At 54.1% G+C, this 13420-nt stretch overlaps 2 protein-coding genes across 8 annotated transcripts in view; both read right to left on the bottom strand.

The window, feature by feature from the left end:
• The window catches only part of TNNT1 (troponin T1, slow skeletal type), an 11182-nt gene extending 2948 nt beyond the window's left edge, over positions 1 to 8234 (bottom strand). Inside the window, exons 1-11 of one of the 6 annotated variants that reach the window (XM_019627950.1) lie at positions 8141 to 8234; positions 5817 to 5859; positions 5698 to 5711; positions 5334 to 5363; positions 5060 to 5092; positions 4230 to 4251; positions 2752 to 2812; positions 2375 to 2491; positions 2072 to 2149; positions 711 to 824; positions 362 to 471 (exon numbers count right to left, since the gene is read on the bottom strand). In XM_019627950.1, the coding sequence (XP_019483495.1) occupies positions 362 to 471; positions 711 to 824; positions 2072 to 2149; positions 2375 to 2491; positions 2752 to 2812; positions 4230 to 4251; positions 5060 to 5092; positions 5334 to 5363; positions 5698 to 5711; positions 5817 to 5859; positions 8141 to 8210 (692 nt within the window). In that variant the 5' untranslated portion in view covers positions 8211 to 8234. Of the gene's footprint in view, positions 1 to 361; positions 472 to 710; positions 825 to 2071; positions 2150 to 2374; positions 2492 to 2751; positions 2813 to 4229; positions 4732 to 5059; positions 5093 to 5333; positions 5364 to 5697; positions 5712 to 5816; positions 5860 to 6982; positions 7478 to 8140 lie in introns of those variants that run through there. The other 5 variants (XM_019627954.1, XM_019627955.1, XM_019627953.1 and 2 more) reach the window with 5 other exon arrangements.
• Positions 8174 to 12603, bottom strand: TNNI3 (troponin I3, cardiac type). 2 transcript variants are annotated; one of them, XM_019627957.1, is made up of 8 exons: positions 12441 to 12603; positions 12155 to 12167; positions 11937 to 12023; positions 11482 to 11523; positions 11074 to 11205; positions 10605 to 10694; positions 8938 to 9114; positions 8174 to 8324 (listed from the first exon to the last, which is right to left on the bottom strand). In XM_019627957.1, exons 1-8 carry the CDS (start codon positions 12449 to 12451, stop codon positions 8241 to 8243), a joined length of 636 nt encoding a protein of 211 aa, XP_019483502.1. In that variant the 5' UTR covers positions 12452 to 12603; the 3' UTR covers positions 8174 to 8240. The 2 variants fall into 2 exon arrangements, with proteins under 2 accessions (XP_019483502.1, XP_019483503.1); XM_019627958.1 differs by lacking the exon at positions 11937 to 12023.
• Positions 12604 to 13420: the final 817 nt, after the last annotated feature.

Here is a 13420-nt window from a genome sequence, read left to right as displayed (position 1 = left end):
TGATGATGGTGATGATGATGTGACTGGCCTTTCACAGCTCTGTGAGGTAGATTTTCTTGTCATATTCTCATTTTTACCAATGAGGAAAGCGAGGCCCAGAGAAGTTAAATAACACAATTAAGTCAACTTCATCTCCTCAATTTTGGTGAGCTGTGTTGTCGGGCTTCCCACCACATTACCTCCCAAACTCACAGGACTTGGCACCCACAAAAAGTGGGTCCTATATCAGTGACAGGTTTCACAGAGGAGGCTACAAGAGCTCAGAGAGGGAGAGACACTCACACCAGGGCTGTGCTGGCCCGGATCTGGGTGAGGGTCCCTTTATCTCCCTGTGTCACACTCAGGCCCCTCCCCCACCTACCGGAGCTGGTCCTCTCCCAGGTGGTCAATGTTCAGAGGCTTTTTACGTTCAGACAGGATGCGCACCTTCATCTCCCGCCCTGTCTGGCGCTTACCCCGCTTTTGTTCTGCCTGAGGATTGGAAAGGGGACATCTTGACCTGGGGGATAGATCCTCCAGAGGGCTCCCCATGTCAGGGGGTCTGTGCTCCTGGCCACCATCTCCCCCAGGACCCTAGGCATCTAAGACCTCAGCCCCTCCTCCCCCAGGCCCAGGAGTCCAGTCTCTCCTCCCTCAGGAACCAGAAGTCTGCCCTTTAGTTGCCTCCTCCCTGGGAACCTAGACCTTGAGCCCCAGCAGGCTGAACTCACCTTGACCAGGTAACCCCCAAAATGGGCTCCCATGTTGGATAGAACCTTCTTCTTTTTGGCGTCATCCTCAGCCCGCTTCTTGGCCTCTTCCTCCTCCTTCCTCATCTTCTCCTCCTGTAGAAGAAAGGGGTTAAACCCTCACTGATGGGGAGGGACCTGAGATGGGGATGTGGGGGTGGGGCTCAGACCCAATAATGAGAGACAAAGTCAGTAGGGAACAGGCAGAGATGCAGACATTCCCCTCTGGCCCTTCCAGGCCTGTCTGTGTCACGGCCTGCCAGTACCCCCTCCTCTCTGGGCCTTAGGACCCCCCCAGCAAAAATTAAAATGAGAGCAGATTGTGCTTACTTTTCCTGCATCCATCCAGCCTGAAATGGCCAGTGGGGAACTTGCTATGTGACCTCAGTGCAGATACTCACCCTCTCTGGGCCTTAGTCTCCCTTAGTCTCATGAGATGAGAATGACTGTCCTCAGAGGGTCAAGGAGGGTAACTGGTGATGGCAGTGGAGGGTTTGGGGCACTAAAGAGGCTGATGGCCCTGAGCTTGAGGGAAGCGTTCTAGAATGTCTATCAAAGGCGTTACCACAACCAGAATGTGTGCACTGCATGTTCAAGAAAGAGTGGCTTGTCCAGACCAAGCCCCTTCCCCACTGGAAGGGCTGGTGAGGTGGACTTAATGGTTTTTGCATGTCCAGCATTCCCCACCTGAGTTAGTAATTTGCAAACTTAGTGGCTTAAAAGAACAGAAATTTATTATCTTACAGTTGTCCAGGTCAGAAGTCTGACACAGCTCTCACTGGGTTAAAACCAAGGTGTGAGGAGGGCTGGTTCTTCCTGGAGCCTCTAGCCTCCTGCCTTCAGCTTCTAGGGGCCACCAGCACCCGTTGGCAAGTATGCCCTTTTTCCATCTTCAAATACCTGACTGACCCTCCTGCCTCCCTCTTATAAGGACATTGGACCCACCTGCAATTCCAGTTTGCCTGGACAGACAGGATACAGGATTGTTAGGGCTTGGACCAGGACAGCCCCACACTAACCGGGATGAGTCAGCCACCCCACTGTCCACAGAAAGATGGAATGAGGGGTAGGAAGAGAAAAGCTAAGTTTTTGTGATATTGAGTCCCTTGATCCAGCCAAGCCTGAAGCAAGTCACACCCTAGACTTCTGAGCTATATTAGCTAATAAAATTCTCTGTCCACTAAATCCAGTTTGGGTTGGGCTTTCTGTCCCTTCCAACAGAAAGAGCCTTGAATAATAAAACATGAGGACTTTCTCGAGATCACAGAGAATATCATGAATGGAAAACGGAGCATCCAGCTGAAGCAGTCACATTCAGGTTCCCGGGGGAAGGAGGTACCCACCGCCAGCTTGGCCTGTCGCTCCCGTTCCTTCTCCGTTCTGAAGCGCTGTTGTTCAGCTCTCTCCGCCCGGCGCCGCTCCTGGGGCAGGGAGACGAATGAGGGGGTGCAGGGACCACCACCCACTTGTCACCCTCCCCAGAGGAAGTCAAGAGTGGAGATGCACAAGTTTGAGTGTGGCCACACCTGGGTACACTCAGTTTCAGCCTCAGGTCTGTACTGGACGGGAATCTGTTATCACCCAAGACCCAAATGATGGCATGGACTGAGAGAAGGATTTGGGGAGCCCCACCTCCCTCTACTCACAATGCGGTCTTTCAGCGCAATGAGCTCCTCTTCCTCTTTCTTGCGCTGCTCAAAGTGCACGTCAATGAGCGTCTGCAGCTCCAGCAGATCTTTTTCCATGCGCTTTCGATGGATGTCCTGCAGGACAGAGGAAGGGAATCCAATCATTCTCAGCAGCGCCTCCGAGAGTCAGGAGCGGGCCCTTTCCAGCAGGAAACGATAGGTTTGACAGTTTACAAAATTTCCAGCAGATGGCAGCAAAGCACCGTGTTCTGACACTACTTAGCTGTCAGGACAGAATTCCAAGAGGAGTCAGAATGGAACCCCTTTTCCTAATTTGCACGAAGGCACCCTAAGAGGTAGCAGCTGTGCCTGGGGGTGGGATGTGTGTTACTTACATCGAAGTCCACACGTTCCCCTTCTGGGATCTTTGGGGGGATCAATGGAGGTACAGGACGGCTGAGTGGACAGAAGAGGAGAAAGACTGTGAGCAGTGTGACCTCTCTGACACCCCCAGCTATGCTGTCTAGCATGGTGGTCACCAACCCTGCATGGTTCTGAGCACCTGAGATGTAGCTTGTCCCAATCGAGAGGGGCTATCAGTGAAACACACCTAAATTCGAAGACTTGGTACGAACAAAATAATCTAAAATATTTAACATGTCATGTTAATTACCTGTTAAAATGATGAAATTTGAGATATCATGGGTTGAATAAAATATAAGCTTAATCCTATGTATTTTGTTTTACTGTTTAACATGAGCTCGTAAAAGGTGTACCATTACATGGTAGCATTACGTGGCTAGCATTATATTTGTATTGGGTATGGTCAGCCCTCTCTCTTTGGATTCTGAGTTGCCTCTTACTTCTCTGGCTGTTTCATCTCTGTCTCCTTGTCCCCCGTGTGAGCCCTTTAAAGATTTTTGCCCTTTGATTCTGTAGTCCAGGCTCTCCTAAGCCCCAGCCAACTTCTCCAGCATCACCTCTCCTCACACATATCACAGTTCCCTAGCCATGTCCTGTGTCCTCGTGCCCCAGGGCCTTTGTGCATGCTGTTCCCTCTGTTTGCGATGCCCTCCCCAATATACTTCATTCCCCCAAGAGGGCTTTCCTCCTCCAACAAGCCTTCCCTGACCCTGTGGCACATCTGTGCTCTCTCACCCAGATCTGACCCTATGCCTCCTCTGCTCAAAACCCTTCCATGGCCCACCAATGCCCTGGCCTTCATGGCCTCTCCCCTTCTTGCATTCTACACTGAAATTCGCACACTGCCCACACAGGCTCAGAGAATTTCTGCTTTTAAGTTTTTTCTCATGCTCAGATTGCTGCCTCCTTGCATGTCCAAGCTTTGGCCCCAAGGTCACCTCCTCCAGGACCGGCTCCTCTCTGTGAGATCTCACAACCTCCCCTAGTTTAGGGTCCTCCTATCAGAATGACCTGTGTCTATGTCTGCTCCTTGAAAAACTGGCCTAGATGCAGCTGCGGGATCTTATGTGTACCACACCACTTCCTTGTCTGCAATTTCCCTTCTACCTCCTTCGGCTAGATGAACTTCACCTCCCCTGGGAAGCTTCCTTGATTGCCTAGGGCAAACGTAGGCCCCTGGTCTGTGTTACTCTGATATCCTAGCTACCATTGCTGTATATGGGTCTTTTTCACCAACAGGGCAGTCAGGGGCTGCTGGGAAAACCCTGGGAACACAATGGGAAGTTCTCCACACGTTTGCTGAAAGAAGGAATCATTGACTGTCCTTCCCTCTGTTTGAATATCCCCACTCTCCTCCTCTGCCTTCCTCACACCCTATCTCTGGAGTTGAGGAACATAATTAGGAAGACATGATTGGGATGCCCCCCCTCCATACCCCTTAGGATCTCACCTTGGTTTGGGGCGCTCCTCTTCTGGTGAGGGGATACAAAGAGACAATTGGTTAATGAGGGTGGGCCTAACACACCCAGAGGAGGGAATCCTCCAAGCCTCTGCTGGGCCCCCAGAAGCCCAGTTCCCCCCTCCTGCTGCTCTGGGGGTTGGGAAGGGCATGGGGGAAGAAAACGGGAGAAGGAAAATTAGGGTGGCCGTAAAAGAGGAATAGGGTCACACGCATCAAATATACATTCAGAACTGGTGTGGGGAACATCCCCTTCCATTTTTCTGGGAACCCAGGGGTCCAAACCCAAGAACTTCCTCCTTCTACATACCCAGAGGTCCTGCCATCCTCCATCAAAACCTAGCAGTACAGGGGGACCCCAAACTCTCTTTTCATTCAGCGACCCAGGAGTTGTGTGTCCTCAGCCCCTCCTCCTTGGGGACATAGGAATCCAAACTCCCAGTGCTAGCCCTTTCTACAATCCAGGTCTTAACATTTGAATGTATATGGAGGAGAAAAATAACAGACAGGATTGGGAGCGAAGATGGGGGCAGGGGTGCCTCTCCGCAAACATCCAACCCTTCTAAAAGTATTCCTCCAGGCTGGAGAAGAAGGCTTGGGTGTCGGTCCCTTTAAGAAGGAAGGGAAAAGGTTAAAGCCGCAGAGGCGATTTCCCTTCGTGTCCACCAGAGGGCGCGCGAGCTCTCCGAGGCTTAAAGGACCGGGCCTGGAGCGGGTTATGGGGACGGGAGGGAGTCTTCGTTGAGGTCAGGGTCCCGAAGATATCGGGAGTCCCCCGGGCCCCCGAAATCGTTCTCGGGAAGCGAAGCAGCCGTGGTTACCTCGCTCTGCCACCGGCTCCGGCTCCTCGGGGGCTGGGGAGGGGGCAGGGGAAAAGCGAGGATTTGGGGAGCAGAGGTGGGGGAGAGCGGCCACACCCAGATGCGGGAAGGGAGAGAGAGGAGAGAGGGAAGAAGCTGTTAAAGGAACTGAAGCCGAGGCCATCGGGAGTCCCCGTAACTCCACCCCAGCCTCCACCCCTGGACAAGTGTCCCCACCAAGCCCCTGGCCCGACCCCCGCGTCCAGCTCCAGACCTGCGGAGTCCAGGGCCTCACCTTCCTCCTCCTCCTCAGCAGCCTCCTCTTCTGGAAGGGGTAGAGGCAGAGAAGAGAGGGCTTTAGGAGCCCAGTAGGGTGTGGGGTCTGGGGGCAGGGGAGTGGGGGCAGTGATCCGGTTCGAGTCTCAGCTCGGCCGGGGGAACCCTGAGTCTCAGCTGCAAACAGGAACAGTGAGCTTTTCCCACTGGCTGTGCAGATGGAACTGGAAAACTCAGGAGGCTGAAATTCGGCGCGAGGAGAGCTCACCCGCCACTCTACACAAGCCCCCTCCCGGGAGGCTGCCACGACTCCTCTCGCCTCGCGTGGGCTGTGATCCACGTGGTGTCCCCAAACGCCCCAGGCCAGAGCAAGCCCCACTCACCTTCAGGCTGCTCCCTAGGGACGAGGATGCAAAGGAAAGAGGGAGGAGAGTTACACGGTTGGAAGGGGAAGAGTGTCTCCATTTCTCCAGGCCCCAGCCCTCCCACCAGCATCACTCACTCCTCATATTCCTGTTCTTCGGTGTCCGACATCCTGGGGGAACCTAAGAACCGCAGAGAACAGGCGGAGTGGGTTGGGGTCTTGAAGGATGAGAGGCTGGGAGTCTGGACTCCGGGGTCTGAGGGAGGAGGGACTGGAGGCCGACTAAACCCCTGGGGAATAGACTTCAGGAGGTGTGGTCCTGGCACAGGCCCAAAGCGGTAGCTCACCCACCCCACCCCACCCCCACCCCCAGCTGTCCTCTTTTGTCTTATGATAGGTCCCTGTGAACCCGATCTGAGTCAGGATTAGGAGAATATATTTGGAAGGACAGTGGCCTGAAGACAATAGTGCCCCACCCCCAGGGGCTATTTTGGGGGGGATGTCATACACAGAGAAACAGAGGACATCTTCTAAAATGGGATTCGAGGGGAGGGGCTTCTTGTAGAATTAGTCACCCTTGTTCCCTTCTTCCACCTCCAGATACCATGGCCTTCCCTTTGGCTGGTTATCTTCCCACCTGTCTCCTCCTTTCACCTTCACTCACAGCCAGGGAGGGAGCAGGAGCATGGAGGTCCAGAGACCTCATCCTGACCCCTAAATACTTAGACCGTCCCCAATCACTGACATCCCCCAGGCCCCAACGTGCTCACATTGAGTCCCCCCAAAATCCCACTGCCCACAGATCCTGAGACCCCCAATCTATGATGCACCAGCAAGTCCTCATAGCTCCAGATTCTGAGACCCCCAACTGAGATTCCAGGTCTTGACACCTCCTAAATTCTGAAACCTCAAGATCATGAGACTGCCCCTCCCCCAAATCGGGAAGCCCAAACTCGGAGGCCCAATTCATGATACCCCAAATTATGACACTACAAGTTCTGACACTTCCAATCATAGGACCGCGGATCCTGAGACCTCAATTCGTAGAACCCCAGACTCTGACACCCCATCCACGCCTGACACCCAGACTGTTTGACACCCAAACCCAGGTACCCCCAATTTCTGAGATTCCCTCACTGTGAGACCTGAGGTCCTAAATTTTTATATTCTGGAACACCCAAATCCCAGCACCCCAGATTCTGTAACCCCCAAATCCTAACACTTTCCCCTCCATCCTCAGTCAACCAAGGCCTCAGCCTCCGAAATATCCAGACCTCCATATCTGTGCTCCACTACCACCATACCTCTTCTTCACACCCCTCCTATCCCGGAGACCGCAGGGCCGTTACCAAAAGCTGGATTTGCAGAGGCGTGAACTCCCGGGCCAAACCTGGGGAGGTGGCGAAGCACCCCTGGGTTTATAGCAGAGCTCAGCCCCGCCCCGGGGGAGAGGGAGGGGGAGGGAATTCCTTTCCCCAAACACTAGCCCAGCGCAGAGCTGCCCTGCTCCCACTCTGGCTTCAAGTTCAGGATTCAGGCACCACCTGGCTGCTCTGAGACCCCTCCTCCACCCGGTCGGCGCCTCCCCGGAACCCCCATGCTTTCCACCCTACAGCACTCGGCATTCAGTGCTTTGAAGTAGTTGAGCTCAGCACACTTCTTATCCTTGGAGAATGCTTATTGAGGAAAGGGGCCAACGGGACATTTTCTTTCCCAGGTTCTGGTCTCCTTTTCTGTCTCTGGGCGCCCGTTTATTATACTCTCTTTCTCTGTTTCTGTCTCTCCTTTGTTTCTGTGACTCCAACTGTGTGTCTCTGTCTCTGTCCATCTTTCTGTCTCCCCACCCCACCCCCACCCCTTTGTCTGCCACCAGGATTCCACCCTGATGACAACAGGAGCTAAAGCTGGGAAGCAGGTGTGTGCCACGGGAGGGGAGAGGGTGGGGTGTCAGGCCCGTTTGACCTTGCTCCCTCCCCCCATCTCCATCTGACACTGACCTTTTTTGGTATCCCTTTCCCCCTTCTCTGCCAAGCCACGACCTTGACCTCTCGGGGAGCCAGCCCTGGAGAGCAGGACTCCTCATCTGTCTGTGCCTCTTGGTGTCTCTGTAATTCCCTGTCTCTGTCTCTCGCTGTCAGCTGTCTCTATTTTTTTCCATGCATTTCTCGGACTTTCTCTTTGGGTCTCTTTCTCGAGCTCTCTGCAGCTGTCTGTGTCTGTGTTCTTCACACTGCCTGTCTCTCCCTCTCTGTGCGTTTTGGTCTCTGCATTTCTGTGGGTGTCCTTTCATATCTTTCTCCCTTGGTGTCTGTTGGTGTCCCCAGATCTGTGTATGTGTGTCTGTAATCCCGTTTCTGTCTCTCTTTTGCTATGTGTCCATGTCTCTACCTTTCTAGCTCTTTCTTGGGTCTTGTGGCATGGCTTCCGGGGAGCCCGGCCCTCAGTTCCCCACTCTCTCTCACCCCCAAGCCCCCTAATTGGAGACACACAGCCACTCCCAGCTGAGAGAGAAGCTTTATTTCTCAGGGTCATCCTCAGGGCCCTGGCGGTGGGAAAGCCGGCTCAGCCCTCAAACTTTTTCTTGCGGCCTTCCATTCCACTCAGCGCGTCGATGTTCTTGCGCCAGTCTCCCACCTCCCGGTTTTCCTGGGGGGATGGAGTCAGAGGTTGGGGTGTCTTCCTGGTCAACAGTCTCTCAAATACCCTCCACCTGCACTGCAACCTGCTGGGCCACTCTGTTCTGGCTGCCTGCCCAAGGATGTGGTTCTGGAACATTTCTTTTCCCCTCAACAACCCTGTCCAATTTGCCCCATGCACTTCCTGTCTCTCCTTCATGCACTTCCTGTCTCCCTCCTACAGTTCCTATCTCCTTGCATACTTCTTCTCTTCCTATTACATTTCCGTCTTTCCCTGTTCACTTCCTGTCTCCCCCATGCACTTCCTGTTTCCCCCATACACTTTCTGTCTCCCTTGTGCACTTCCTGCCTACTTGCTCACTTCTTTTCCTGTTGTACTCCCTGTCTTCTCCTTGTCTCCCTCATGCACTTCTTGATTCCTTGCTACTTCCTTTCTCCCTAATACACTTCCTGTCTTACCCTTGCATTTCCTGTGCCCCTCCTATACTTCCTGTTGAGGACCCCTTACCAGATACCGCTCCTCATAACTCCAAGCGCTATCTGCCTTCAGGATAGGCCTTGGGATTGTTGCCCCCACACCCTCTCCTCTACACATCCCCTTTCCTGGCCCTTGCCACACTCACCTTCTCTGTGTCCTCCTTCTTCACCTGCTTGAGGTGGGCCCGCAGGTCTAAGGATTCCTTAGCCCTCGTTCCCAGCAGCGCCTGCATCATGGCATCCGCAGAAATCCGCACTCTCCGCAGGGTGGGCCGCTTGAACTTGCCCCGAAGGTCAAAGATCTTCTGGGTCAGATCTGCAATCTGTGGGTGGCCACTTCTCTCTTATCCCACTCTTCCACCCTCCACTTCTTTCTTATCCCTATCAAGACCTCATCCAGGGTATCCCTAGCTGAGGCTCCCACCACTTTCAGAACAAAATCTAAGCTCCACATCCTGGAACTGGAAGCCCTCCCCAATCTGCCCCAGCCTCATCTCTCTGAAAACCACTGACACATCCCACCCTGCTACCTGCATCTCACAGTTCCCCACCCATGCCTGAGCTCATTTACCAACACTTGATGCTACAGCCATATACGGGGCCTCACAATTAAGTTCGCGAACTCATCCTAAAAAAAGTGCTACATATCTCATTGCTGAATATCACTATGGTCACCTTCAAAGTACTCCCCTTGGGAAACTATGCACCGACACCAGCACCTAGTCCACCCTTCAAAGCAATTTGGGAACTCTTTTTCTGGAATGGCCATCAGAGCTTTCATTGTATTACCCTTGATGTCCTGAATGTCATGAAAAGTCTTCCTTTCAATATTTCCTTTATCTTTGGGTAAAGAAAGAAGTCATTGAGGGTCAGATCAGGTGAGTATGGAGGGTGTTCCAGTACAGTTATTTGTTTACTGGCTAAAAAACTCCCTCACAGACAGTGCCGTGTGAGCTGATGCATTTTCATGATGCAAGAGAGCCATGAATTGTTGGCGAAAGTTCAGGTCGTCTAACTTTTTCACGCAGCCTTTTCAGCATTTCCAAATAGTAAACTTGGTTAACTGTTTGTCCCATTGGTACAAATTCATAATGAATAATCCCTCTGATATATATTAAAGAGGGGAGGGGGCCGGCCGAGTGGCTCAGTTGGTTCAGAGCACAAGTTCTGAGCAACAGGGTCGCCGGTTCGATTCCCACAGGCCAGTGAGCTGCGCCAGAGCTGAGCTGCGGCTGAGCTGCCAACAGGTAGCAGTATGGCTCAGCTGGTGAGAACATGTGCTCCTAACAACAAGGTTTCGGGAGTTTGACTCCTGCATGGTATGGTGGGCTATGCCCACCCTCAACTAAGATTGAACACAGCACCTTGAGCTGAGCTGCCCTGAGCTGCCGACGGGCAGCTGGATGGCGACTGGACTTGGGAGCTGAGCTAGCTGTGCCCTCCACAACTAAGATTGAAGGACAACAACTTGGCTGTTCCCCCTCCCCAATGCCCCAATAAAAAAAAATCTAAAAAAAAAGAAAGGTTAGCAACATTGTTGGAACAAATTTGCGAACTTAATTGCCAGGCCTTCCTATTTTCACAAACATGTTTTCTGCTGTCCTACCTCCTGGCTTTTGCACGTGCTGTTCCCTCTGCCTGGAACAGCCTTGCCTGGCCATATTGGAGTCATCCTTCTGCCCCCTCCCTACCAGACTCACAGAGTTGTCCTGGGTCTCCTCAACCACAAGCAGCTGCAAGGGGCCAGGCTAAGACAACAGCCCCAGGCATTGTACCCTACCCTGAAGGGAACCAGACTGCGCGTGCCTCCCACCTCCGTGATGTTCTTGGTGACTTTTGCCTCCACATCATATCTCTCCTCATCCACCTTGTCCACGCGGGCATGGAGCTGTCGGCACAAGTCCTGGTGAAGGAAAGTGGTGTGTGTGGTTGGGGGGAGGCTGGGGGCCTGGACTCTTGGGTCTGAGAGACCTGGAAACCTGGTCCTGAAGGAGTAGATTAATGCTGATTTCTGAGGAACTGAGAACAAAGAACTCCAGAACCAGGAGTACTGAGGATCTGACAGAATTAGAGCTGGAGGAAGCGACTTCTGGATTTTGAGACTGTAGGCAGCTGCAGGCCATGTTTCTGAACTTGTGAGGGTAAAGATTGGGAGATTGGACCCCAAGATCCTGAGCAGAAGGGGAAGAATAGTGACTGTAGCCAAGTCCCAAGGATGCAAAATCGGGCACGAGGAACTTCGGACTTCAGGCTGGGCAGGAGTCCTTAATTAGGGTCGGTACCTGCAGCTCCTCGAAGCCCAGCCCGGATAACTCCAGAGGCTGGCACCGCGTGCTCAGAGCGCGTCCCTTCTCTCCACGCCGCTCCTCCGCCTCGCGCTCCAGCTCCTGCTTCGCTATCTGCAGCATCAGGGTCTGCAGAGGGAACGCCGTGACCGCACCCAACCCGGGTGAGAGGTTTGAAAACGCAGCAGAGATGCTGCCTCTGTCCGCCCCTCCCTCTAATCTCAGGCGGGGTCTTTAGTCTTCCAGAGACCCGCCTCCTCAAGGTCCATCATTCCAAGGCTCCGCCCCTCCTATGGCGGGGCTCCCCACCGCAAAGCCACGCCCAATGGCAACCCGAAGCCCCGCCCCGATTTTCAAGCCCCGCCCCCAAGTACATCTAGGCTCCCTCTCCAGGCCCGGCCGCACCTTCAGCTGCAGTTTTCTCGAGGCGGAGATCTTAGACTTTTTCTGCCAGGGTGAGATGGAGAGAGTATCAGGAAAGGGGATCCGAAGTTGGGCGGTGGGAGGGGCTTAAAAACTCACCGCCTCTAGTCAGGTCCAGGATTGGGCCCGCCTCTAGGTCTACGGGAGGCTACGCCCTTCAGTCCCATCCACCAATCTGGGCCCAAGATCCCCTAAGCAATCGCAGTTCCCATGGGCAACGGAACTCCGCCCATAGGCAGCCTGACCAATCCGAGCCCTGACCCTTAAGAAGCTCTGCCCCCAAAGCCCTTCATCCCTTTGGGCTCCGTCCGTGACTGAAGTCCCGCCTCCATTTAGGACCTGGCCCCGCCCCTATTTCCCAAGGTATGGGTAAACCACCTTAGAGTCTGAATCCGGACCCTAGCTAGCCCCTTCCGACGCACGGGCCCCGCCCTCACCTTGGCATGCGGCTCGGTTGCATAGGCGCGGTAGTTGGCGGAGGAGCGGCGGCGGACGGGAGCAGGCGCGGGGCGCGAGTCCCCGGCCTGGGTTGGGGGAACGGAGCCGCATTACCACCGGGACCCCCAGACCCCCTGCATGCTCCAGCCTCCCACCCCAGAGCCCTCCCTGCAGCGCCCTCCCCCGGTCCGCGGGTCCGGCCCACGCCTGCTCTCACCGCATCGCTGCTTCTGGAGGGAGAGAAACCAGGAAAGGGGGTTTAATGCTGTGCCTGTGTACTGTCCTGTCCAGTCCGTCAACTAAGGGACCCCAGAGGCCCCTCTGACCAAGAGTTCTGGCCAGCAGCTCGCTAATCTCTGGCCCCAGGAGTCTGATTCCCAAACCCTTAACCCATTCCGATTCCCAGGAGTCCTGTCTCCACCTCCCTTCTCAGGGCAGGGATCCGGCCTCGCAGCTCTCACTCTCCCAGGGACCCAGGAGACCGGGTTACCAGCTTCACTCACTCGTCTGCCATGCTGAGACTCCAGCCAAGAGTTGCAAAGGCAGAGAAGGGGCAACAGGCTCTTGGAGGGTCAGTGAGGGGGCGTCTGGAATGACCTTGAAGGCTCTTGGGACTTCCGTCGTCTCAGCAGCTCAAGTCTCACTGAGGACACTGATAAAGGGCGAGGGCAGAGGCTAAATATACTGCTGCCCCCTCCTCCCTCTGCCCAGTATGCGAGATAACGGGGCGCGTGAGGGGTGGGGTGGGCCATGTTTCAGCTGGATCACCCCTCCACATGGGCGGCCTGGGAATCCAGCCCAGCCCCTTAGCTCTGACCCAGGAGTCCAGTCCTATAACCTGTCCTCCCTCAGACCCAGGAGTCCAGGTCCCCAGTCCCTCCTCCCTCAGACCCAGGAGTCTGGGCCCCCCTCCCCTCACTAAACTGCAATCTCCATGAGGGCTAGAGCTTTGTCTTCCGTTGTTTTTCATCTTATGGTTAATTTCAGTGCCCCAAACCTGTTAACCACTCAATATATTTTGTTGATTTATTTGAGGATCCAGGTGTGGGGTGACCAGGCACTCAAGCGACAGCACCAGGAAATCCACTTCTAGTCTGCTTGGAAACCCAGAAATCTGATATTGGCTCACGTCTTCTAACCACTTCTGCCCCCTTCCTTGTCCCAACCCTGGGGCAAGGAAACGACTGAAGACAGGAAAGACACACAGACACACAGAGAAGAGGACCAAGTTCTCTTTACTTTGACCACATGTATGCTGACCACCCTTGGGGAGAGAAGACACCCCCAACCCCAAGTTAGGAATGGGACAGCTGGGGACCACATAGAGGGCCCGAGTCCCAGGGCCAGATCTCTAGGCTGCATTTAGAGCCTCAGGGGTGGAGTGTAGAACTCTGAGAGAACAATCTAGAATTCTAGAAATAGAATATAGAATCCCAGGAATGGAATCTGAAATCCAAGCAACACCTGTAGAGCTGAGTGAAAA

This window comes from Hipposideros armiger, unplaced genomic scaffold (assembly GCF_001890085.2).
Source record: "Hipposideros armiger isolate ML-2016 unplaced genomic scaffold, ASM189008v1 scaffold_742, whole genome shotgun sequence".
NCBI lineage: Eukaryota > Metazoa > Chordata > Mammalia > Chiroptera > Hipposideridae > Hipposideros > Hipposideros armiger.
Note: the sequence above shows the minus strand (reverse complement) of the source record. Positions and strands in the feature narration are given on the sequence as shown.

Coding starts and splice junctions, on each gene's coding strand:
- TNNI3 (XM_019627957.1), bottom strand. Junction 11,206..11,481: donor CGAGAAAACTGCAGCTGAAG/GTGCGGCCGGGC, acceptor TTCCCTCTGCAG/ACCCTGATGCTGCAGATAGC. Junction 8,325..8,937: donor AGAAGGAGGACACAGAGAAG/GTGAGTGTGGCA, acceptor CCATCCCCCCAG/GAAAACCGGGAGGTGGGAGA.